The 23453-nt window shown below is 47.6% G+C and overlaps 1 protein-coding gene across 3 annotated transcripts in view; it reads right to left on the bottom strand.

Annotated features, from left to right (window-relative positions):
• The window catches only part of PPP2R2B (protein phosphatase 2 regulatory subunit Bbeta), a 453511-nt gene that overhangs the window by 11779 nt on the left and 418279 nt on the right, over positions 1–23453 (bottom strand). For all 3 annotated transcript variants that reach the window (XM_044225002.1, XM_044224996.1, XM_044225009.1), the window contains one exon: positions 5538–5707. In XM_044225002.1, the coding sequence (XP_044080937.1) occupies positions 5538–5707 (170 nt within the window). The remainder of the gene's footprint in view (positions 1–5537; positions 5708–23453) is intronic.

Raw genomic sequence — 23453 nt, 5'->3', positions numbered from 1 at the left:
TCGCCATCATCTCTTCCTGTCATTTCCAATGTAAAAACCTTCTAATGGTTTTCCCTTGCACTCAGGCTGAAGACAAAATAACTGAATCTTCTTGACCAGGGCCTACATTTCCAGACTCTTCTTTCTGCCCATGTTCTATATTTAATATACAAAGAGCTCCTTTCTGAACATAGCATCTATGAACATACTATTGTTCTGGCTAGTTCCTGGCAGTCAGGGTTCAGCCTTTGGGTCTCTTCTCACCAGGCTGACCCTCCTTGCCTGTGCCCTCAAGCACCCAGTGATAAGGAAAATCTGTGTTCTGAGGCGGCCGACTGATCCAGCAGGGGAATCCCAGTCCCAACCCCAGGGCCATTCCCACCAGCTGCAGCCGCAAGAGTGGCACAGATACAGAAGTACACGTGTATAAATGACCCCCTTTGTTTGTGCTCGGGACCCAGACCTTGAGCGATTTACTCTCTTCTGGGCCTACCGGTGTGAAATAAACCTCTGATCCTCCAAGGTCACTGAGTGCTACTGTTTTTTTATTTTTTTATTTTTTATTTTTTTGGCCAGGAACCAGTCTGCATTCCGTAAATTGGGTTCCCTGACCAGGAAACCCAACTGCGCTGGCCTGTTCTTTTTTTTTTTTTTTCCAATTTATTTATTTTCAGAAATGCGCTGGCCTGTTCTTGCCACCCGTTTGGGGGCTAAGACAGGGCAGTGACGGAATGAGGGGTTGTAATGGAGAAGGCAAACGCCTAATCTTTGGCAGTCTCCTACCTGGTTGCCTCGGACGGGCCCCACTCCGCTGTTCCCGCTGGACTCGGAAGAGACTGGGTAGGTGAGGACCTAGTTCTGATGTTAGATTCCTGTAAGGCCTAGGACCCCAGGACCCGTCAGACCCACCCATCAGGGGAGAAGCAGGACCTTGATCACCTCCCAGAGATCTAGAGGTCTCACAGGTAGGACTTCCTAGGGAAGGAAGTCTCTCAGGTGAGAAGACCCTGAAAGGGGGATTAGTAAGTAATTTCCAAAAGGAATTCCACTGGTGGGGCCTCCCGCAGCAGGAGGAACTGTAATAACTTCGGCATGAACGTGTGAGTGAATGTGCCGTCTGACCTGGCTTGTCAGGCAGATGCATTCTGTGGCTCCACAGTCTTGGGATTACCGAGTCCGAGTGGGCCCCAACCTGTTTCCGTGGTGACCTCATTGGGTCTCTAGCGAGCCCTTCGGGGCACCAGTCTGGGGTTTACACGGACTCGCTATGGCTAAGACGCATCCTAGTCTCCTCCGGGAGGGCGGACAGGCTGGCATCTGACTGGTCTCTCCTCTGGAGGGGCCCCCACCCTCTGTCTGTCTCCGCACCACCACACCCGGGCACATCCCTGTGGGATTAAGGCAGAGTAAAACTACAGTTCTTGAGACCATGATCAAAAATCTTAAAAAGGGCTTTTCAGAAGGTAATGGAGTTAAGATGCACCCAGGCAAATTGAGAACTCTGTGCGAGTTAGAATGGCCCACCTTTAATGTCACATGGCCTTCAGCAGGGACACTGGATGTCCCAACAGTTCATCAGGTGTGATGAGTTGTAACAGGGGAGCCAGGACGCCCCGACCAGTTTCCGTACTGACTAGGAATTGCCCAGACCCTCATCCCTGGGTGCGATTCGCTTGCAACAGGCAGGGACAGGCCAGGGTCTTAACTGCCTCATCCAGGTGGCCCACAAAGACCAACAGAAGCCCCAGCCTCCACAGATCCTCGCTGGAGAGCCCAAGGATAAGCTGATCATGCCCCTCTGTAGGCACCCCTGAGGCGATCTACACATAGCCCCCTCCAGTTCCAAACATTCCACCATCAGTCTCCCTAGTGCCCCAAAGAGGATCCACTTTCTCCAGGACCAGTAGCCAGGCTGCACCTCAGACCCGGCCAAACATCCTCCAAATGCTGGTACGAGGGAAGCGAGAACCCGAGAGGCACGATAAAGACGGGATAGGCCAGCCCAGCCGTTCCATGCTGTATTATGAAGCCCACTTGTTCATTCTAGGAAAGGGTTCTCAGAGTGGTCCTGCTGGCAGGTCTATAAGGCAGAGAGGCCCCAACCACCGAAAGGGGGGAACCCAGACCCTCTTGGCCAGTGATCAATGTGCCTACTGTGGAGGAAGGGGTCATTAAAAAAAACCTAAATGTCCCAACCAGGGAAAGGCCCCCAAAGCTCAGCTGCTACAAGGAAAAACCCCAAAAAGGGGACCTTATAGGCCTTTCTGAAATAGACTCAGACTAAGGGGGACCAGGCTGTCTTCTTCTTAGCCCCCATGAGCCCATGGTCAAGTAAGAGGCCAACCAGTGACTTTTATGGTTATACCGGGACTGAGCACTCTGTTGTCACCTCCTGCCTTTCAGCAAGAGACTGCAACCGTCCTTGGGGCTACCAGGACACGGACAATACAACAGCCCTCTTGCCAGGTTTGTCAGTGTAAACTTGGGGGCTATAAGGTTCGACATGAATTTTATTAGTTACCTGATTGCCCCATCCCCCTTCTGGGCCGAGATATACTCTGTAAGCTTGGGGCTCAGATAAACTTGGAGGCCATTGGGCACAACAGCCTCCAATTAAACCGAGGGCAAAAGGAGATGGGGACTCTGGTGCCAGCAATTACCACACCAGGGAAAAAATAGAGGCTATTCGGTGCCCAGGCCTAGCCAAATGGCCCGCTGGAGTTGAGGCTCACCTTCAGTATGGGCTAAAGACAGCCCACCTGGCCCAGAACTGGGCCCCTATCCCTGTTGAACTGATCCCAGGAGCCCAACTCCAGAGGCAAAAGCAAAGCCCGCTCCAACAGAAAGTGAAGATTGGCATTCTAGAACATTTGGGCAGACTTAAAGAAGCAGGTGTTCTAATTGAGTGCCAGTCGGCCTGGAACACCCCACTCCTGCCAGTTAAGAAGCCAGGAGGGGGATATCGACCAGTCCAAGACCTGCGGGCCATCAACAAGGTAGCCATCTCCCTGCACCCAGTGGTCTTCCAAAGGAAGTAGCAATCCTGCACTGTAAGGGACACCAGAAAGGAGACGACCCCATAGCATGGGCAAATCATCTGGCAGATGAGGCTGCCAAGACCGCAGCCAGTGAGGACATGGACAGAGCCCCTTCCCTCACCATGGTCCTGACACCCCCAGAAGAACTCTTTCTGCGCAGTTACACTAAAAAGAAAAAAAGGGCCATGGCTAAGGGAGCCACCCTGACTAGAAAGGGATGGTGGGTGATGCCAGAAGGACGCGTCCTCATCCGAACAGCAACAGGAGGGCATCTAGTCACAAAAGACCACCCACTCACCCACCTGGGAAAAACTGCATTAGAGGCCCTCCTCCAGAAGCATGGCTGCATCAGCTAGCTGCCAACCCTGGGCCGAGCAACCAGTGAGCGATGCACAACCTATATAGAGCTATATATAGTGCTCGGCCTGCACCGCGGCCCCTGCCAGGTATCCAGAGGGGAGTAACCCCTCTCAAAGATCTAGAAATAGACTTCATAACCATGCAGCCGAGCAGGAGGGTTCAGATGTCTCCTGGTGATATTCTCTAAATGGGTCAAGGTCTTCCCGACCAGGACTGAGCAAAGCCGGGAAGTAACCAAAGTTCTCTTGTGGGAGATCATGCCCCAGTTCGGCCTGCCGTTAACAATCCATAGTAACAGTGAGCCCGTACTGTGCAGGTCTTGACCATGTCTCTCAACATCTCCTGGAGTCTCTATACCGCCTACTGGCCCCAAAGCTCAGGGGAAGTAAAGTGAATGAATCCCACCTTCAAGGGAACTTCAGCAGGAGTTTTGTCAGGAGACTAGCCTCCCGGGGCCGGATCTGCTGCCCCTGGCTCTCCATGCCCGCTGCACGCCTGGGACACTAGGCCATTCCCCTTTCAAATTACTGTATGGACGGCCTTCCCTGTGCCTGGGGAGCCTTCCAGGAAACTTACATCAGATTGGGGATAAAAAAATAAAAAGACAATTTTAGGTCCTGGGGGCCACCCTAAGTAAATGACAAATGTATACCATTGAGAGGGCCCCAGGTGGGTCCCAGTTGCGCTCCTTCCAGGCAGGAGACTCAGTCTGGATCAAGGATTGAAAAAGGGACCCCCTCAAGCCACAGTGGATAGGGCCTCACTCTGTTGTTCTAACTTTCCCTACTGCCCTTAGAGTCTCTGGTGTCACACCATGGGTCCACCACTCCAGAGTGACAAAAGCCCATCTCTCGGACGAAGAGCCACACCAGTGGGAAGTCCTGCCATACCCTGCAGATGCACTCTGGCTTCGCCTCTGACAAGAGCCTACCGATGGACAGACACCTGCTCGCCATGACCCCTAGTTCTCACCAGCACGATATCCCTCATCCTAGGGGTCGGACCCTACCTTTCTGACTGGGCTTTCCCCCGAGACTTGCCATTGTTGTGGCTTACGGAATGACTCAAGTGTTTTACTGCCCTTACTTGTCCACAGGTTTTATCTGCTGTCGGGCTAGCCATGATGGCGCCCTCTAAGGTTGTGGACCCCACTTTCATACACCCTCTGCCGTCTCCTCTGAAGCACACTGCACTATGGTTTTCCTGACCCGTCAGTCCTGGTCTTCGGCTCCCCTCACTGCCTTCAGCTTGCCCGACCCAGAGAGGTGCAGGGGGCAAACTCTCGCATTACTGTAACTGGCAAACGGTTCCCTTGGTTCTCCCCTCCTCATTGGCCTCCTCTTTATGCTCCTCACAGTAGCATTTAGTCCTTGTATTTTTAATGCCATCACCAGGTTTACCACTTGCACCAATTGCCGGGCTCAGATTCCAGATGCTCCTTACTCACTACTGCCCTGTAGATAATATAGACGATGCCCTCTAAACCAGGTGTTTAAAGGGGCATCAAAGGGGGGAATGAAAAGGAAAATCTGTGTTCTGAGTCGGCTGACCAATCCAGGGGAATCCCAGTCCCAACCCCGGGGCCATTCCAGGTTCCCCCCCTAGCCCCACCGACTGCCGCCCCAAGAGTGGCACAGATACGGAAGTACAAATGTATAAATGACCCCCTTTGTTTGTGATCGGGGCCCAGACCTTGAGCGATTACTCTCTTCTGGGCCCACTGGTGTGAAATAAACCTCCTCCAAGGTCTCCGAGTGCCGCTTGGCTGTTTAGGGCAGGATCCAGCCTTCGTTCTGTAACCCCAGCACTGTCTCTAGCATCACCAGCTACTCAGTCCCCTGTTCATCCCTGGGCTTCTCCACCAGACCGTCGGCTCCAGGAGAGAAGCATCATCGCTGTCTTGTGTAGCTTCTATGTACACTATGCAGCCCACATTAAACGCTCAGTAGATACGGATTAAATTGAATTCAAGTTCCCTCCTTATGTACCCTTGTCTAATGCCCTACGGCGCTTACAGACTGCACCGTTTTATTCAATATACACGACATGAAGATGTACGGTCTCTTACTCTTGCGCATTGTAAGCCTTTCAGCCAGAAGCTGATATGGAGGCCTGCAAAGGAAGTGCTTTGTGTACCTGTAGGTAGGTAGTGGTCCGTACCTGGTAAGTCTCAATGGGGCGGTTTTCCATGTTGAGATCCCAGACTTTAACGGTCAGATAGTCTCTGGTCATGATATACCTCCCACTGTGGCTGAACTTCACATCCGAAATTGAAGAGATAATTTCAGAGAAAAACGACCTGTTGCTTGGATCTTCAGGCTCTTCAAAAACTGCAGAACAGAAGCAAAAACAAGAGAAAATAAGTACATCCTTATCAACTAACTCTACCACATCTGGGCCAGCCAGAAAGCCAGCAGTCTCATTGGAGTAGAATCTGCAGGATGTAAGCAAGTTACTGGTACAAAACCTGGAAGCAGAAAGAGCAGTCACTGGTTTCTGCATTTTCTTTCTCATGGAAGGACTTGCCCAAGACATGTACCATCCAGAGGTTGGGCACAGAGCCTTGCCAAGCTCCAAGCTCACATACCTAACTCTTTCATAGTTCCCCTGGTCTCTGCATGTCACCGCTCCTATCAACATTGGAGTCATCTGAGATGCTTAAAAAATGCGTTTAAGATACATAAGATTTTTGAGATATAAAATTATGTACCATAAAAATCTGCTCATTTGTAGTTTAGAGTTCATTTTTTTTCCAGTATAATCACATAATTGTATAAGCATCACCACAGACTACATTTCAAACAATTTCATTAACTGATTCCCCGCCCCCTCCCCGCAGAATTCCATACCCATTTGCAGTTAGTCGTCATTCCTTACTCCTGCAGTGCTAGGAAATGACTAATTTGTTTTCTTGTTCTATGGAATTGCCTAATTTCCCATAAATGGAATTACAGGAGATGGAGTTTCCCTGTGACTGGCTGCTTTCCCTCAGTACCCGGTTGCCATGGTTCACCCATGCTGTCATAGGTTATCAGCCCTTCACTCCTGTTTATGGCAGAATATGGGTACATATCCACTGTATGGATACACCACATGTAGTTTATCGATTTAACACTTGATAAACACCTGGGTTTCTACTTTGTGGCTACTATGAATATTCACGGACAGGCTTGTATGTGGATATTTATTTTCATATCTCTAGGTCACAGTTTTTCATCGTGGCCCTGGCTGAGCCTCCCTCCCCTGATTTCCACTTTAGAGGAATGAACGCAAGCCTCCTCAGCTGGACAGCAGATCCCATCGGAAGCGGCTGTCCTGTGTCTATCTACCTTGATTTTGAACTTCTCTGGTTCAAACTGAATGTACAGAATAAAGCTTAGTTATATCCTTTTTTTAAAAAAAGATTTTATTTATTTATTTGACAGAGAGAGATCACAATTAGGCAGAAAGGCAGGCAGTGAGGGAGGAAGAAGTGGGCTCCTTGCCAAGCAGAGAGCCCGATGCGGGGCTCGATCCCAGGACCCTGAGATCATGACCTGAGCCAGAGGCAGAGGCTTAACCCACTGAGCCACCCAGGCGCCCCAAAGCTTAGGTATATCTTGAACTTCGATTTCTATGCCCGATTGTTCTGCCTTCCTTGACTCAAACTCTGAGGGACTCAACAGATCTCATCTCTCACTACTATCTTAGCCTTAAATGATCTTTTTGTGGAAGAGTTCCCCCCCCAGCCCCCAACTCGGTCTGGCCTACTTTTTTAATAGGAGCTCAGGTAGTCTCGCATTACTATTTAACAATCCTTGCCTTTGCTTTTATCTCAACTGCTTTGTCAGCTTCTTTCTGGTTTTTCTACGGACTGAAAGTCTTCCACAAAAATGTTCCATAAACATGTGTTGCTCGATTAGAACCAAAGCTAGATCAGTGAATGAATTCTTTGCTGTCTGGGGGCTCAGCATATCAGATGGGGAGTTAGGTGCATTTGTCCATACTTAGTTTTAACCTGTAACAATAGTAACTGAGTATGGTTCCATTTAACAAGTGTTTGTATCACAATTTTTGGTTACATGGAACACCATTCTGCAAGGTAACACATCCTCCAGAGCTTTCTCTTTCTTGCTCAACACACTCAGAGTCAGTATCACATTCTATGCAGAAAACCCAAGGCTATAATAAGTTGCCTTTCAAACCTTGCCGAATGAAACTCTCAGCCAAACCAAAATATTTGTCACCTCACCATTTAAAAGAACCACAAAAACCCCTCATCAATCAGAACTGAACTTGAGAATTAAATCCACTGACACAGAAAAACCTCTTGGACTTTAAGCACTCAGGAAGGCCCTTGGACTTGGAGGACATAATCGAGAACTAGATCTTCATATTAGTTTCTCCTGCACAGAACCTCATGAGGGTTGGGGACTTCCAGGCAAGCCCCATGCAAACATCTCAACAGACAAGTGGGGGCCTTGAGGCATGGTCCTCTCCACGGGATGCACCTGCCATAAATGGGACAGAATCAGCACACTGGCCCCTGCAGTCCATCAATTTCTGCCTCTGTCACTTACCAGCTGTTCACATTTTATTTCCTACTCCAAGATTTCAGTTTTCCCAGCTGCAGAAGGGGGATGCCTATTTCTTGGAACATATGATTGGCACACTGTAGGTTCTCAATAAATGTCAGGAGCTATTTTTATCCTCATTAGCATGTACTGGTTCTTTATCAGCCAATCATATTTTATTCCAGACTGAGACTTGGGGACTGAGGACTATAGAACTTGTGGGCTATTTCCGTGACATAAAGAATGTTTACAAGGTTATACCTAGCAATCTGTTCTCTGTATACATGGCTCATTGGGATGCTAGGGTAGCAACCTCATAAAGCCCGAAAATGACAGCCCCAGAAGATGGATGGGAAATGAAAGAAGACAATTCTCTCATCAGCCCACCACTAATTACTGTGTATGACCCAAGAGGGTAGGTTCCGGACAATGGACGGGCCATCACAGTACTTTGCGGCTTATTCCCTGTCTATGTATATCCAAGTTTTAATATCCACTCCATGACTTCTTTTCATTCACTCATTCAGCAGCAACAATTCACAGTGTTGATGATGACTGTTTACAGGAAGCTTCCTATGTTACAGGCTCTGCGCTTTACATGTTTAATTCCATTTAGTCCTTACACTAATCTTCTCCCATAGCAATGATGCTCACAGATATGAAATACGAAAGCACAGAGAGGTTTTGTAACCCGTCTGAGGACAGCACAGCTCAACTGGGGTAGAGCTGCATTTTGCATGCAAAATCCACCTGACTTCAAAGCTCTGGTTCTTAACCATGATGTGATTCTGCCCTGCCTCATGCTCAAGACCTTATTGGTGTAGCTCTGAACAGGTAACCAGGGTAGAGTCTACATAGAATCATGGAATCACAAAGCCAGAAGGCTCTTGCCCCCTGGTTATCACACTGGATATTTTAAAATTGTGTATTAATTAGATGACAGCGGGTAAAGGGGTGAATGGTGACTGCTCCCATCCTATCCTTTTCATATACCCAAAGTCCTCAACAGAATCAACTCATTTCAAACACTGTAGAAATACACTTTCTACAGTAAGGGCTCATGAGCTCAAGTTTTACATCATCAGCAGCAAGCATAGGTTGGGGACCTCAGGACTTTGTATGACTCAAGACCCTTATACCACAATAAGCCCGGACCCCCAGGCCATCTCTCACCCCTGGATTCAAACCCCTGTGGCCTGTCAGCAGCAAGACAACCTTTCTTCTTGATGCCCCTCTCCACCAGTTTATATGCACTGGTTTTTAATGTATTTTGTGTCCCCTAAGATACAAGCTCTATGAGGGGAGGGGTTTTTATTTTGCCCTGCTGTAGTCCCTGAAACACAAGACATGTTCACTAAATATGTTAGCTGAATGAATACTAACAAGTTATTTTTAATTTCTACAGGAAGATAATACTTATTAACTCACTAGGTCCTGAAAGGAAAAAGCAATGCTTTATTCACTTCGACTTTTTTCCAATTCCTTGAAAAGTATGAATAAATAAATACCTTCCATAGGAAGTTATCTGTAATTCAAGGTTTTCAGTAATTCAGCCTGAATAATCACTTATCAGCTATTGGAGTATCTTTTACATGCATGCACACATACGCACAGAGCACTTAGTACATCACCTAGAACATACAAAGTATTTTTTGTGGGGGGGGTAGACACATGCCAGGCCCTATATACCAAGGACACCAGGAGAAAGATCAAGTCCTACTCTCATGGACCTCACAGGCTAGAGGAAAGGACAAATGTTAACTGATCATATTTAGTTACAGACACGAGTAAGTGAGATTTTTACGGCATTACTGGAGGGAAAGAAAGGTGCTGGGGACCCAGGGGAATATAGATGGAACACCACTGTGTATTCCATGTCATTTACTAAACACGTGGTACAAAAGGATTGAGTGCCTGGGCATTTCTCTTGGAGACCCTTGGCTTAGCATTGACAATCCTGCTGACCTACATGGTTTTCAACTAGCTTCTAGAACATAAAGCCATCAGGAGGAGAAAAGAAGAGACCTTTGACATAGCAAAGACAAGTTTTATTTCCTTTGTGAGGAAGGACTCTGGTTGAGAATCCTAACAGCCCAGACTGAAGCAGTGGGGATGTGTCAGATTTGCCGACAGAGAGCTTGTGTCTCAGAGACTCCAATGACAACACAAACAGCAGTAATGGTATCTATGCTTTCTTGGTCTTTGGGCTTTGATCCCACTTACACTCACACTTATAAGGAAGGTACTTTCACTGCCCTTACTTAGAGATGAGACGGGCCAAGCGAGGCCAGGTAGCTTGCTCAGGATCATATGGTTAGTGAGAAGTAGACAGAGGCAAAGGACCCTCTGTCTGCCTCCTTGTCACACTGTCTCCACAATCAGCCCTTCCCTTGCTCCGTCAATATCATTTCCCTGTTCAAACAACTGAATCAAAGTGCGCTCCCTACTTTTCTAGATGTACCTATGAGTGCCCACTTCTGTTTATCTACTCTTTCTTACCTTCCCATGAGCCCTATGGGAAACTGGAAAGATGATCAGCCTGGGAGTCATGGATGCTATGTTGGAATCCAGGCTGGACACAAATTAGTAGCCCCTAATAATACCTACTACCTGTTGAACAATTACACTGTGTGCTTTGTATTCATTAACTCACTCAATATTCATAGGTATTATTTCCGGTTTGGACAAATCAGTCTAGTCAGTCAACTCAGGCATGGGTTCTATTGCTCATAGGAGGCAGAGCAAGGATTTTAACTTGGTTTGTTGTCAGTTTATGTTTTTAACCTCCGATCTGCCTCTCATTTCAAAGACTGGACCACCACTGGCTCTCTGGACCCATTTTCTTGTCTGTCATAAGAAGGAGGTAGGATTGTCTACCAAGTGACTCCCACTTCTCAGATCACAAGATTGGTGAATCTCAGAGGTCTTGTCTTTTAATTTTCTTCTACCAATGCCCCTGTACTCTAGGCTAGTCTTCCCGAGGTGACTTCAGCAGAGCACTCAGGAATACATCAGGGATACTGGAATGTGAGGTCAAAAGAGCTTGGGGAACTCCTATTCAGTTTTGGGGGTTGACAATGCAATTAGCCTATTAGAGGTGCTGAGAAGTCCTGCAAACAGAAAAAAATTTATTCTTTAGGAATCCAGGTTTTTCAACTTATGCACTACCGAATTTTGGGATGGATCATTCTTTGTTATTGGGGCACTATAGGATCTTTAGCAACATCCCTGGCTTCTGCCCACTAAATCCCTAAGCCCCAGATGGGACAGTCCAAAATGGCTTCAGAAATTGCCAACCGTGTCCTGGGAGGGTATGACTTGCCCTTGGTTGAGAACCAACAACTTTTGTCCTGCCTTCAGATCTTATCGGATCACACCATCTCCCTCCCCACTATTTTAATGTATTTTTTTTTCCCTACACATTACTTGAAGCCTATCATTTCTCTAGTACAGAGTTCCTCAGAATACCTGGGGTTACGATGCTATAGGCAAAAGCAACCAACACTTCTTTGAAGTCTTATAGGGTATATTAGGTGTCCCGCACAGAAAGAGTTTTGTGTTATAATCTGTGCAGCTAGGAACATGTCTGCATGTAACTAAGCATATTCTCCTTCATGGAGTCTGGCAGAGCACTGTTCACCTGAGAGAACTCACACCACAGGGTAACTGAAGATGGGATTGCAATCCTGGGAAAGAGGTGAAGTGATGAGACTGAGGAAGAGTTTAGAAGAAAACTGTTGAGGGAAGAGCAAGATGGTGGAGAAGTAGGAAATCTAAATTTCATCTTGTCCCAGGAGTTCAGCTAGATAGTTCTCAAGCCACACTGAACACCTACAAACTCAACCGGAGATAGAAAAGAAGAAGAGCAGCAATTCTATGAACAGAAAAGCTACCTCTCTCTGGAAGGTAGGACATGTGGAGAAGTGAATCTGACCTGATACATGGGAAGATAGATCATGGGGGGAGGGGCCGCCTCCCGGCAAGCAGTGGAGCTCAAAATTGGAACTGTTAGAAGTCTGTTCCACTGAGGAATGTTGCTCCAAAGGATAAGCGGGGGTGGAGCAGTGTGGTCTCAGGACCCTCGGGGTCACACACAGACCAGGGGTGTCTGAGTGTGGCAGAGCTCCCAGGTATCAAAGTGGGGAAGCCAGCATTCATTTATATAAAAACAGTAGTTTCCAATGAAACTAGGAGCTGGTTCTTTGAAAGAATTAATAAAATTGATGACCCCTGGTCAGACTTATCAAAAAGAAAAGAGAAAGGATTCAAATTAACAAAATCATGAAGGAAAGAGGAGAGATCACAACCAACACTGAAGAAATACAGACAATTACAAGAACATATTATAAGCAACTATACGCCAGCAAATTTCACAAGCTGGAAGAAATGGATGCATTCCTAGAGATGTATAAGCTACCAAAACTGAACCAGGAAGAACTAGAAAACCTGAATAGATCCAGAGTCAGTAAGGAGATTGAAACAGTCATCAAAAATCTCCCAACGAACAAGAGCCCAGGGCAGATGGCTTCCCAGGGGAATGGTACCAAACATTTAAAGAAAAATTAATACCTATTCTCCTGAAACTGTTCCAAAAAATAGAAATGGAAGGAAAACTTCCAAACTCATTTTATGAGGCCAACATTACCTTGATCCCAAAACCAAATACCCCATCAAAAAAGAGAATTACAGACCAATATCCTTGATGAACACAGAAAATTCTCACCAAAATACTGGCCAATAGGATCCAACAGTACATTAAGAGGATTATTCACCACGACCAGGTGGGATTTATTCCTGGGCTGCAAGGTTGGTTCAACATCCACAAATCAATCAATGTGATACAATACATTAGTAAAAGAAAGAACAAGTACCATATGATCCTTTCAATAGATGCTGAAAAAGCATTTGACAAAGTACAGCATCCTTTTTTTGATCAAAACTCTTCAAAGTGTAGGGATGGAGGGTACATAACTCAATATCATCAAAGCCATCTATGAAAAACCCACCGTGAATATCATTCTCAATGGGGGAAAACTGAGAGCTTTTCCGCTAAGGTCAGGAACACAGCAGGGATGTCCATTATTACCACTGCTATTCAACATAGTACTAGAAGTCCTAGCCTCAGCATTCAGACAACAAAAAGAGATAAAAGTCATCTGAATTGGCAAAGAAGAAGTCAAACTCTCACTCTTTGCAGATGATGTAATACTTTATGTGGAAAACCCAAAAGACTCCACTCCAAAACTGCTAGAACTCATACAGGAATTCCATAAAGTGTCAGGATATAAAATCAATGCACCGAAATCAGTTGCATTTCTATACACCAACAACAAGACAGAAGAAAGAGAAATTAAGGAGTCAATCCCATTCACAACTGCACCCAAAGCTGTAAGATGCCTACGAATAAACCTAACCAAAGAGGCAAAGAAGCTGTACTCAGAAAACTATAAAGCACTAATGAAAGAAATTGACGAAGACACAAAGAAATGGAAAAAATGTTCCATGCTCATGGATTGGAAGAACAAATATTGTGAAAATGTCTATGCTACCCAAGGCAATCTACATGTTTAATGCAATCCCTATCAAAATACCATCAATTTTTTTCAAAGAAATGGAACAAGTAATCCTTAAATTTATATGGAACCAGAAAAGACTCTGAATAGCCAGAGGAATGTTGAAAAAACAAAGTCAAAATTGGTGGCATCACAATTCCAGACTTCAAGCTCTGTTACAAAGCTATCATCATCAAGACAGTATGATACTGGCACAAAAGGACACATACATCAATGGAACAGAATAGAGAGCCCAGAAATGACCCTCAACTCTATGGTCAACAAATCTTCAACAAAGCAGGAAAGAATGTCCAATGGAAGATGGTCTCTTCAACAAATGGTATTGGGAAAATTGGACAACCACATGCAGAAGAATGAAACTGGACCATTTCCTTACACCATACACAAAAACAGACTCAAAATTGATGAAAGACCTCAATGTGAGACAGGAACCCATCAAAATTCTTGAGGAGAACACAGGCAGCAACCTCTTTGAGTCAGCCACAGCAACTTCTTTGTAGAAACATCGCCAAAGACAAGGGAAGCAAGGGCCAAAATGAACTATTGGGACTTCATCAAGATCAAAAGCTTTTGCACAGCAAAGGACACACAGTCAACAAAACCAAAAGACAACCGAAAGATTGGGAAAAGATATTTGCAAATGACATATCAGATAAAGGGTTAGTATTCAAAATCTAAAAACAACTTATCAAACTCAACACCCAAAGAACAAAGACTCTAATCAAGAAGTGGGCAGAAGACATGGAGATACATTTCTGCAAAGAAGACACCCAAATGGCCAACAGACACATGAAAGAGTTGTCAATATCACTTGGCATCAGGGAAATACAAATCAAAGCCACAGTCAGATACCAGCTCACACCAATCAGAATGGCCAAAAATAACCAGTCAGGACATGACAGGTGTTAGCGAGGATGTGGAGAAAGGGGAACCCTCCTACATTTTTGGTGGGAATGCAAGCTGGTGCAGACACTCTGGGAAACAGTATGGAGGTTCTTCAAAAAGTTGAAAATAGAGCTACCCTACAACCCAGCAATCGCACTACTGGGTGTTAACCCTAAAGATACAAATGTAGTGATCTGAAGGGGCATGTGCACCTGAATGTTTATAGCAGCGATGTCCACAATAGCTAAACTATGGAAAGAACCTAGATGTCTATCAACAGATGAATGGATAAAGAAGATGAGGTATATACACAATGGAATACTATGCAGCCATCAAAACCCCCCGAAATCTTGCCATTTGCAACAATATGGATGGAACTAGAGGGTATTATGCTGAGAGAAATAAGTCAGTCAGAGAAAGACAATTATATGATCTCTCTGCTATGAGGAATTTGAGAGGGAGGACAGGGATTCATGGGGGGAAGGGAGGGAAAAATGAAACAAGATGGGACCGGCAGGGAGACAAACTGTAAGAGACTCTTAATCTCAGGAAACAAACTGAGGATTGCTGGAGGGGTAGAGGAGGGAGAAGGTGGCTGGGCGATGGACGTTGGGGAAGGTATGTGCTATGGTGAGTGCTGTGAATTGTGTAAGACTGATGATTCACAGACCTGTACCCCTGAAGCAAGTAATATGTTATACGTTAATAGAAAAATAATAATTAAAAAAAAGAAGAAAACTGTTGATTTGTGAGAAACCAAAAGCTAAAACCTCCTGCATTAGAACAGAGACAGAAGGTGAGGGGAAGCATGCAGGGTGCCCGTGTGGGCTCTGGAGCCAGGAGAAGAGAGGCTGGAGGGAACCCAGAGTCTGTACAGGGTGCTCCTGTGTGCGGCTCCTTTCACAGGACCTCATGCTGGATGCTGTCCTGGAACTCCTGTCCACGGTGCCGTGGCTAAGAGGACAGGTGGTCCCAGGCTCAGCTGGCCCAGGCTGAACTCCAGCTCTGTTGCTTCTAAGTTACAAAGCCTTGGACAACTGGCTTGCCTCCTTCCTAGCTTCGTTTTCCTTAGCTGTCAAATGGAGCTAAGAGGAGTACCCACTTTGGAGGGGAGATGAGGTAGATCTTTTGGGTTGAGCATGTGGCCTCATGCCTGGACCCACAACAATAGGGAAGAAGGTGCTGCTTCAGGCAAACATGGTGTGAGAGGAGCCCCAAAGCCTCCTGTGTTCTCCCACTGGGGTCAGATCGAAAGAGCTACTAGTTGTGAAATGGATTTCTCTGTCTCCTAACTGCGCTGGCACACAGCTTGTCCTGGACTATCCCTCGGAACGCACCTTCCCCGGGACAAGTGGTGGTGGCTGGTTGGCACGCGTTGTCACCGCCGCCCTGGCATGGGTGACTCAGGCAGAGGAGGGGGAGCATAAAGGAAAGAAGGCAGGCAGATGTGAAGGTGGGTTCATGATGACAGAGGCACAGACTCAGAATCACACCTGGGGTTTTAAAGCGCTCACTTGCGTTGACGCATCTTTTGCAGAGAAGGACAGCTGGCACGCTCTTCTGTGTGGAGATGTGGCTGACTACCTCCCTGTGGTGGGGACACAACTAGAGAGGGGGGCGGATGGCGATTTTCCTTCAGAGAGATGCAGGCAACAGTCTTGTGCCCGGAGAGAAAAGGCCCGATGACTGAGATGCAGCCCGTAACCTGTCCTATCCAGAAGCCACATCCAGTCATTCTGCCCAGTGAGAGAAATGGCCAGTGATTTTCCCAGGGAGGGTAAGAGCCCCCACGGACTGATCATGCTGGCCCTCCTCCAGCTGAGGACAGTGAAAGAAGTTTCAGAATGAATTAGTAATGAATATTACTAATATTATGGGCCTCAAGACACCATCCCCAGACACGGGCTGCAGAATGGCAGAGGTCTGAGGTCACACTGAGACTGAGATCAGATTAAGACTCAGGATTCTGTGTTGAAAAGGAGTGATGCCCAATGATTCAGTCCTAGCGATTTGCTCTTCATACAGCGTTTCATTAATTCTACAAATATGTGTTCAGCAGTGAACACCGCGGGAGTCCAACGTACAGCATCATGGAGAGTAAGCGATACATCTAGAAAGGATTATGCTGGTCCCTGACTTTTCTATAACTTTGCAGAATAGGTCAGCATATAGGATATACTTCACAAACAGATCTTCTAATAAACAATCATTCAAAGTTAAGAAATAGTGAGTCAACCCCCCCCACACACCTTTTTTTTCAGACAAAAGAAATGGACTACAACTCAGAGGGAGGAGACATAAGGAATATGTCTTATATGTCTTAGGAGACATGTCAGGCGGCTGGGGTCCGATCTGGCTGATGGGATTGGGGAAGGCTTGGTTACAGGCTGAAGCTTGAGGGATCAATAAGCACTAGACAGATCAGAGGTCAGCAAACCTTCCATGTAAAGAGCCATGTAGCAAGAATTTTAGGCTTTAAGGGCCATTCGGTCTCTGTCGCAGCTATCAGAGTGTGAAAGCAGCGCAGACGACCTGTAAACAGATGGCCATATATTCCTATCAAGTGCTCCTCGTGGACACCAAATTTCAGTTTCACGTAATTTTTACAGGTCATGAGACAGTATGGTTCCTCTTCGTTCAACCATTTCAAAGTGCCAAACCCTCATTCTTCACTAGAGTTGTGCAAAAACAGCTGCTGGGCCAGATTTGCCCTGGAGACCCTAGATTGCTGACCCTCGATGTTGATGATTGGGGTGCCTATGTTCGACAGGGCAGTCAGCGGGAATCAGCCCATTTCGGGGGGACAGCTGTTGGCACAGAGACATCCTGTGGAAAGCATGGAGGATGAGACTGTGGCTTAGTGACTGCAAATGTGCTTTCCTCCAGTGCACGTGCGAGGTGGATACTGGCAGATACACTTGGGCAAGAATCTGTGGCCTGCCACTTATAGGTCGGACGATTTTTTTCAAGTTTCCATAGCTTTCTGAGATTCAGATTCCTTATCTTTTAAAATGCAGATATCATTTTTAAGAAGCAGAGGTAGAAAAGCAGATAGGATGCCTACTGAAGTGGCCGGCCACGGTCAGCATCAACAAACACCAGCGCCACACAGTCTTCAACCCACATGCGCTCAAGGCACGTGGACAGGCATGGGGGGGGGTCACGAAGTGAGCAAGAGAGGTGAGGACCCTGTGTGCTTTGGTTCTGTCTTCAACAAAGAGGGGACCCATGGTTGAAATCCTTTTTTTTAATTTTAAGATTTTATTTATTTTGTTGGCAGAGAGAGAGCAAGACAGGGAATATGAGCAGGAAGAGTGGGAGAGGGAGAAGCAGGCTTTCCACCAAGCAGGGAACCTGATGCGGGGCTTGATTCCAGGACCCTGGGATCATAACCTGAGCCAAAGGCAGATGCTTAACCAACTAAGCCACCCAGGCACCCCCCCCCCCCACCGCCCTTTCTTTTTTAAAGAAAGAAAAGTTGCTTGTTTCTTCTGTGGTTGGTAGAAAAGTCTCCCCAAGCGAAAGATGTCCACGCCTTCATTCCTGGAACCTGTGATTATCTTAGAGGGCCAAAGGGAATTAAGGTTGTGAACTACCTGACCTTAAAATGGGGAGATTATGCTAGGTTATCCAGATGTGCCTTAAGGAGCGGCAAGGGGCCCTATAAGGGAAGGAAGAGGCAGAGTGACCCAGTGGAACAACGTTTCCACAGCCACCTCTGGTTTTGAAGCTAGAGTAAAGGGGCTGGGAGCCAAGGAATGTGGGCTGCTTCTAGAATCTGAAAGCGGCAACAAAACGGCTTCTCTCACAGAGCCTCCAGAAAAGGACAGAACCCTGCAGGCACCTTGATTTTAGCCCAGTGTCACACATCCTAGATTTCTGACCTTCAGAATTGTAAGATAATTTTGTATCGTTTGAGATCATAACAGTTACTACGTTTGTGGTAATTTGTTACAGCAGCAAGAGGAAATTAATACCCCTCTTTCCCCGTATTACCATCAAAGGAAGGGGACAGAGTGTGTGTGCTCTTTTGCCCAACCAGACTCTCGGAATCTGCTCTGATGTCCCTGGGCCTTGAGGCAGCTCTGTCTCCCCATGGGCCCCTCTTAGCAGTGCTGCTTCCCGAGCTGGCCCAGAAAGTAAGCCAGCATGAGCTGTGACTGGTCTGCTGCTTTTAGGGGAGCTGGTGAACCAGCACGGCCGGGCACCCTCTCCTCCCCTCATTCCTTCCCCCACTCTGCTGCTGCACCCAGAGGCTGACACAGTCCAGAAGAACCAAGACAGAGCAGCTGCAAAGAGAGCAAGCCAGAGGGCCCAGACCCCAGGAGGGTGGAGCAGAACATGAGGCTACCTGTGATCCCGATAAGTGCTGGACATTCTTCCCAAAGCAATGCCATTCCCTGCAAAGATGCCTACCCTGCCTCCTCTCCCTGACTCCCTACTGCCAACAGCCGACAGTGCCGCCTCATCAGCCCGCCCTCCAGATCAGGCCGGAGATCAGGGCCCCTTCTGATACTGCCCTGTGACCTTCCCAGCCCACTCATCATTCGCATGGGGGTCAGAGAGCTCCCACCTGCAGTGGCCAGGGGCATGGTGAGACAGACGAGGCAGGCATGGACTTACAACAGAGAGTGGCGGGGACTATGGCAAACTACTGTGTCTACAACTGATATGGGGCAGGGGCAGTTTCCACACAGCTCCAGCAGATCGCTGCCATGCAGGAATGTGGGTCCAGCAGAGCCAGCCTGTCTCATTTGTAAAATCCAAGTCTTTCTGAGAAATCCAGATGTTTCATTGTTAGCAACCAATTAAAACATTCTAGCGTGTGGGCAAATGCAATTCATGCGTCAGCCGCACGGGCTGTTGTCTGCGATGTGTGGTTCACGTGCAATAATACCGAGGACCTGTGTTTATGGGGCATGTGCTCCCTGAGTGAGAACGGCATCCCAGAATGAGGCTCTGGGGTTAGACACTGATCATGAAGGAGACTCAGCTGGACTCTGTGCTCTACAGAGGGGGAAGTGGGAAACTGTGTTCTGCGGAGGGCATACTTGGCAATCTAAAGGCTGAATTTGGGCCAACATCCCCAGATAAGTGTATTAACTGGGGCCTGTCTGTCCTTCCTTTGGGAGGAATAATCACTTATTAGCCAAGTGGGGCTGCTGCCTTTCTGAGAACTGTCATTCTGGAAGGATGTTGATTGGAGATTTCGGAGCACATGGTCTCCAGCCTACGGCGGGGGGAGGGAGGCAGCACCCATTCTCAGGACACGATGCCTTGGCAGTGGGAGCCTCATGAAGAAATCTTTTAATAGTGAGGCGTGGCTTCACTAATGCTCTGATTTGGTCTTTCCCTCCGGTACACCCTCTCTGTCAGGTGGGTGAGTGCAAAGGGCGGGTCCTCATGCCTCCCGCTGTGTGCGTTCCTATAGCGACTGGGCAGCTGGAACATGACAACAGTGTCCTCAGGTCTCTGGGCTCACTCCGGACATGACAGGCTAGAGCCTTCTCATCTCCCTGATTTCTGTCTCTGTCTCTCTGTCTCTTTCAAAATTTGTTCCCAGCAGGAAGCTTTGGGCAGCTGTTCCAAGAGAAGCTTGAGTTCCCTGGGGAGCCTCGGCCCAAGTGGAAGGAACTGTGAGTGTGTGGTCGTTATTAGGGGTGATTGCTGGGAAGCCGGTTGTCATGGCATCACAGAGACCAGACCTGCACTCCCAAGATGTCACCATTTCCCGGGCCAGATACATAATCACTGCAATGAGAGGCAGAAACACGGAAAGGAGAGAGGGGCGGCTCCCTGCTGATGGTAATCTTCTTGCAGAGTGAAGTCAGGGGTTCAAGGCTGAGTTGGGGGGGGTCCATCTGGACATGGGCCAGGTGTGGGGAGGAGAGGGATGTGGTGTCAGCTGGTTATCGCTTCATTGTGTTCTCATGGCCCTGCGGCAATGCCTGTGTTCCTGGCACTGCTTTCTACAGGAAAACATTGTTCCTAACCCACAGACAGTCAGACTCATGTCTTGAATGTTCCTGGAGCTCCTGTGCATGGTATGGTGTTAGCTACCATGTTGGAGTGGACGGAGAAAAAGCCTCGCACCTGCCAGGCACTGTGCTAAGTGCTTTATGCATGTGATACTCTCAACATTTCTGTTTTACAGATGAAGAAACGAGGCTCCAAGAGTCACCTGCTCCTAGGACGGGCCAGGAGAGGGCAGAGCAGGAATGTGAACCCAGCTGCAGCTCTGGGGCCACTACTGTGCCCCATTCTACATCGTTTGTCCTCTAGTCCCATGACCAGGAAGGGTGAGCCCTTCACCCCGGAAATGGCAGGTGCCAGAAGGCAGGGTTCCAGTACAAGCAATGAGTGGCTGAAATATTAAATGTCTGATCTGGGCGTCATTAGCTCTGTGCTCTCACCCATCACGGGATTAACCAGGACGGAGCTATCTCTTTACAGTAACACAGAGCTGCAGAGGCAAAATGGAGGGCAGTCACCAGACTGACTGAGCCCCTTATTACCAGCTGGCTATGCCCTCTCTTGTTCCTCACTGGCTCTATACACACCATCCCCACATGGACTCCCCTTCCCCTCCAAAGAGCCTCCAGGACCTTGGAGAGAGAACACATTTGGCCATCCCTGCAGAAAATAAAGGCTGTGTCCCTCAGCAAGCACTCTGGCTTAATGACTTGTTCAAGGGGAGGACAGGAGGGACAATCTGCATCCTGTTCTCATAGGGAACCTGGCTGAAGACGACGCCCACACACTTCCCTGTGGTCCCTGTGGTGTGCTCCCGGTGCCTGCTCAGCAGGGGGCTCAGGAAACACCTGAGTCGTGGTCTGTTGATGTCTGGAAAGCCAGACTCCACCAGAGGAATGCCTGAGGCCTCCTCTGCTCTCCCAGGACCTGGCTTACCCAGCCGCCAGCCCTCTGGCCTGGTGAGGCCATGATGGGCAGTATCTCTGGGCATTCTTTCTCAACAGTGTCAGCCATGGGCTTTAGACCTGGGTCTGAATCTGGTTTCCGCCTATGACTAGATCGTTGACTTTGCTGAAGTTACTTGCTTTCTTGAGCCCTCATTTTCTCATCTCTAACTTTGAGTTCATGTATTGTCGGGGAAAGAAAAAAATATTAATAAATACTGAGTGCTTTCCGTGGGCCAGGCTTTATCTCACTGAATCCTCCTAACAATCTAATAACGCAGACTCCAGTCTTGTCCCCGTTGCGTAGAGGGAGACACTGAGGCTTACAGAGCTTACGTGCAAGAAGTTAGGCCCACACCGGGTTTGTCTGACCCAAGAACCGGTGCTATTGACCACGGGAGTGTGCATCCTCTTTCTCTCCTCATTAAAACCTGGTTTCCAAACCACAAGTCTCACTCATACCTCTAACTGGCCTTTAGGATTTACCTTCATAAACCTCAACAGAGCTAGGAACTCCATACCAGAAAGCTGTCCGGTGGCCGCTCTGTTACAGTGCTTCCTCCCGCACTCCATGCCCCTTCTTCTCCCTCCCACTGCCCCCCACTGATCTCCTTCTGGATTCAGAACCAGTCCCTTCTCGTCCTGAACATCGAGAGCGGAGCTCTCGCCTTCTCATCAGGACACAAAAGTCAGAACATCATAAAACATTACAAAATGACCCTTAACGGAGGTTATCTAGACCTCAGTATTAAATAATATATGATTTTGTATTCTAGACATGTACACAGAGCACAAATATTTCAGGAAGACTTCTAGGAGGAAAGCTTACAACTGAGAAAATTCCAAGGGCCGCTCATTTGCTTTTCCTAGGCAGGGGGACAAGAGAACACCCTACATCTTCATTTTCATCCTTGGCTTCAGAACCACAGCCCTAGTGTATTGTCAGATGCATGCTTCATTTGATCTGATGTTCGTTCTTTTATGAACGAGTCTCCAATCATTCATTCGTGAGTTAGCATGCGGGATATATCGGGTGCTGTTCAGGGGTGCTGGAACGCTTCTGCTCCTTCCTGAGCTCCCTGGGCATGAGCAGCCGTGTGCTGTATTAACACACATCTGTATGTCTGTGGCTCTACACTGACACAAACACAGAAGAGTCCCAGCAAACAGGGACTGAAAAATGCCGTGATTTGGAACTTTGAGGAATGCCCAGGATACACGGAGGCTATCTGGCATCGCAGTTCGTTTTAACCATGTAACATGATGTCAGCAGAAGTACTACGTAGTCAGCGGTTTCACTCTCAAGACACTGGGAATCTGAAGTTCACATTCAAATTAAAACGAAGTTTATGTTAGAAACATCCATAGCTGGGGCACCTGGGTAGCTCAGTGGGTTAAAGCCTCTGCCTTTGGCTCTGGTCATGATCCCAGGGTCCTGGGATCGAGCCCTGCATCGGGCTCTCTGCTCAGCAGGGAGCCTGCTTCCCCCACCCCCACCCCACCTGCCTCTCTGTCTACTTGTGATCTCTGTCAAATAAGTAAATAAAATCTTTAAAAAAAAAAAAAAGAAACACCCATAGTTTCATATCCTCCTGTGTGATGGAGGTAAGCCCACTAAACCAGGGGCCGCTTCTTCCACGGCTGCTTATCCCTCTGTGTTGAACACAACACCCGACTCCCATTTATTGACCGGTTGGTTCCTTGCTTTGTTTGATCTCACCATCTTTCTCTCCCAAGCTAGGTGATCCTGTCTTCCCTTATGTCAACTCTTCAATGACAATTTCATGACATTTTGGGGATTTTGAAATGATACCAAAAATTTCAGGATGAACGAGTCGACCCCAGGATTGCAGATGACCACCCATAAGATAAATCCTATTCAAATCTTTATGTTCAGGTTAAAGACGTGAGAGAAGATAGAAGCAAGTATCATGATAAGCTTGGTGGGGGTGAGCTTTCCTCTGCCCTGTGCTGCCTCTGGGCTGTGCTTGAGGACAATGGGAGGCCGGCAGGTGCTTGGTGTAATTCAGCAGATAAAGGGACCTGCGCTGATAGGGCTGGGAGCTGCGTGAGTGGACAGCAGATCTCACAACTCAGTTACGGATGCCACCTACTGAGCTGTCAGAATGGAATTATGTGAACGGCACA

This window comes from Neovison vison, chromosome 1 (assembly GCF_020171115.1).
Source record: "Neovison vison isolate M4711 chromosome 1, ASM_NN_V1, whole genome shotgun sequence".
NCBI lineage: Eukaryota > Metazoa > Chordata > Mammalia > Carnivora > Mustelidae > Neogale > Neogale vison.
The sequence above is the reverse complement of the archived record's forward strand: the minus strand, read 5'-3'. Positions and strand labels throughout refer to the sequence as shown.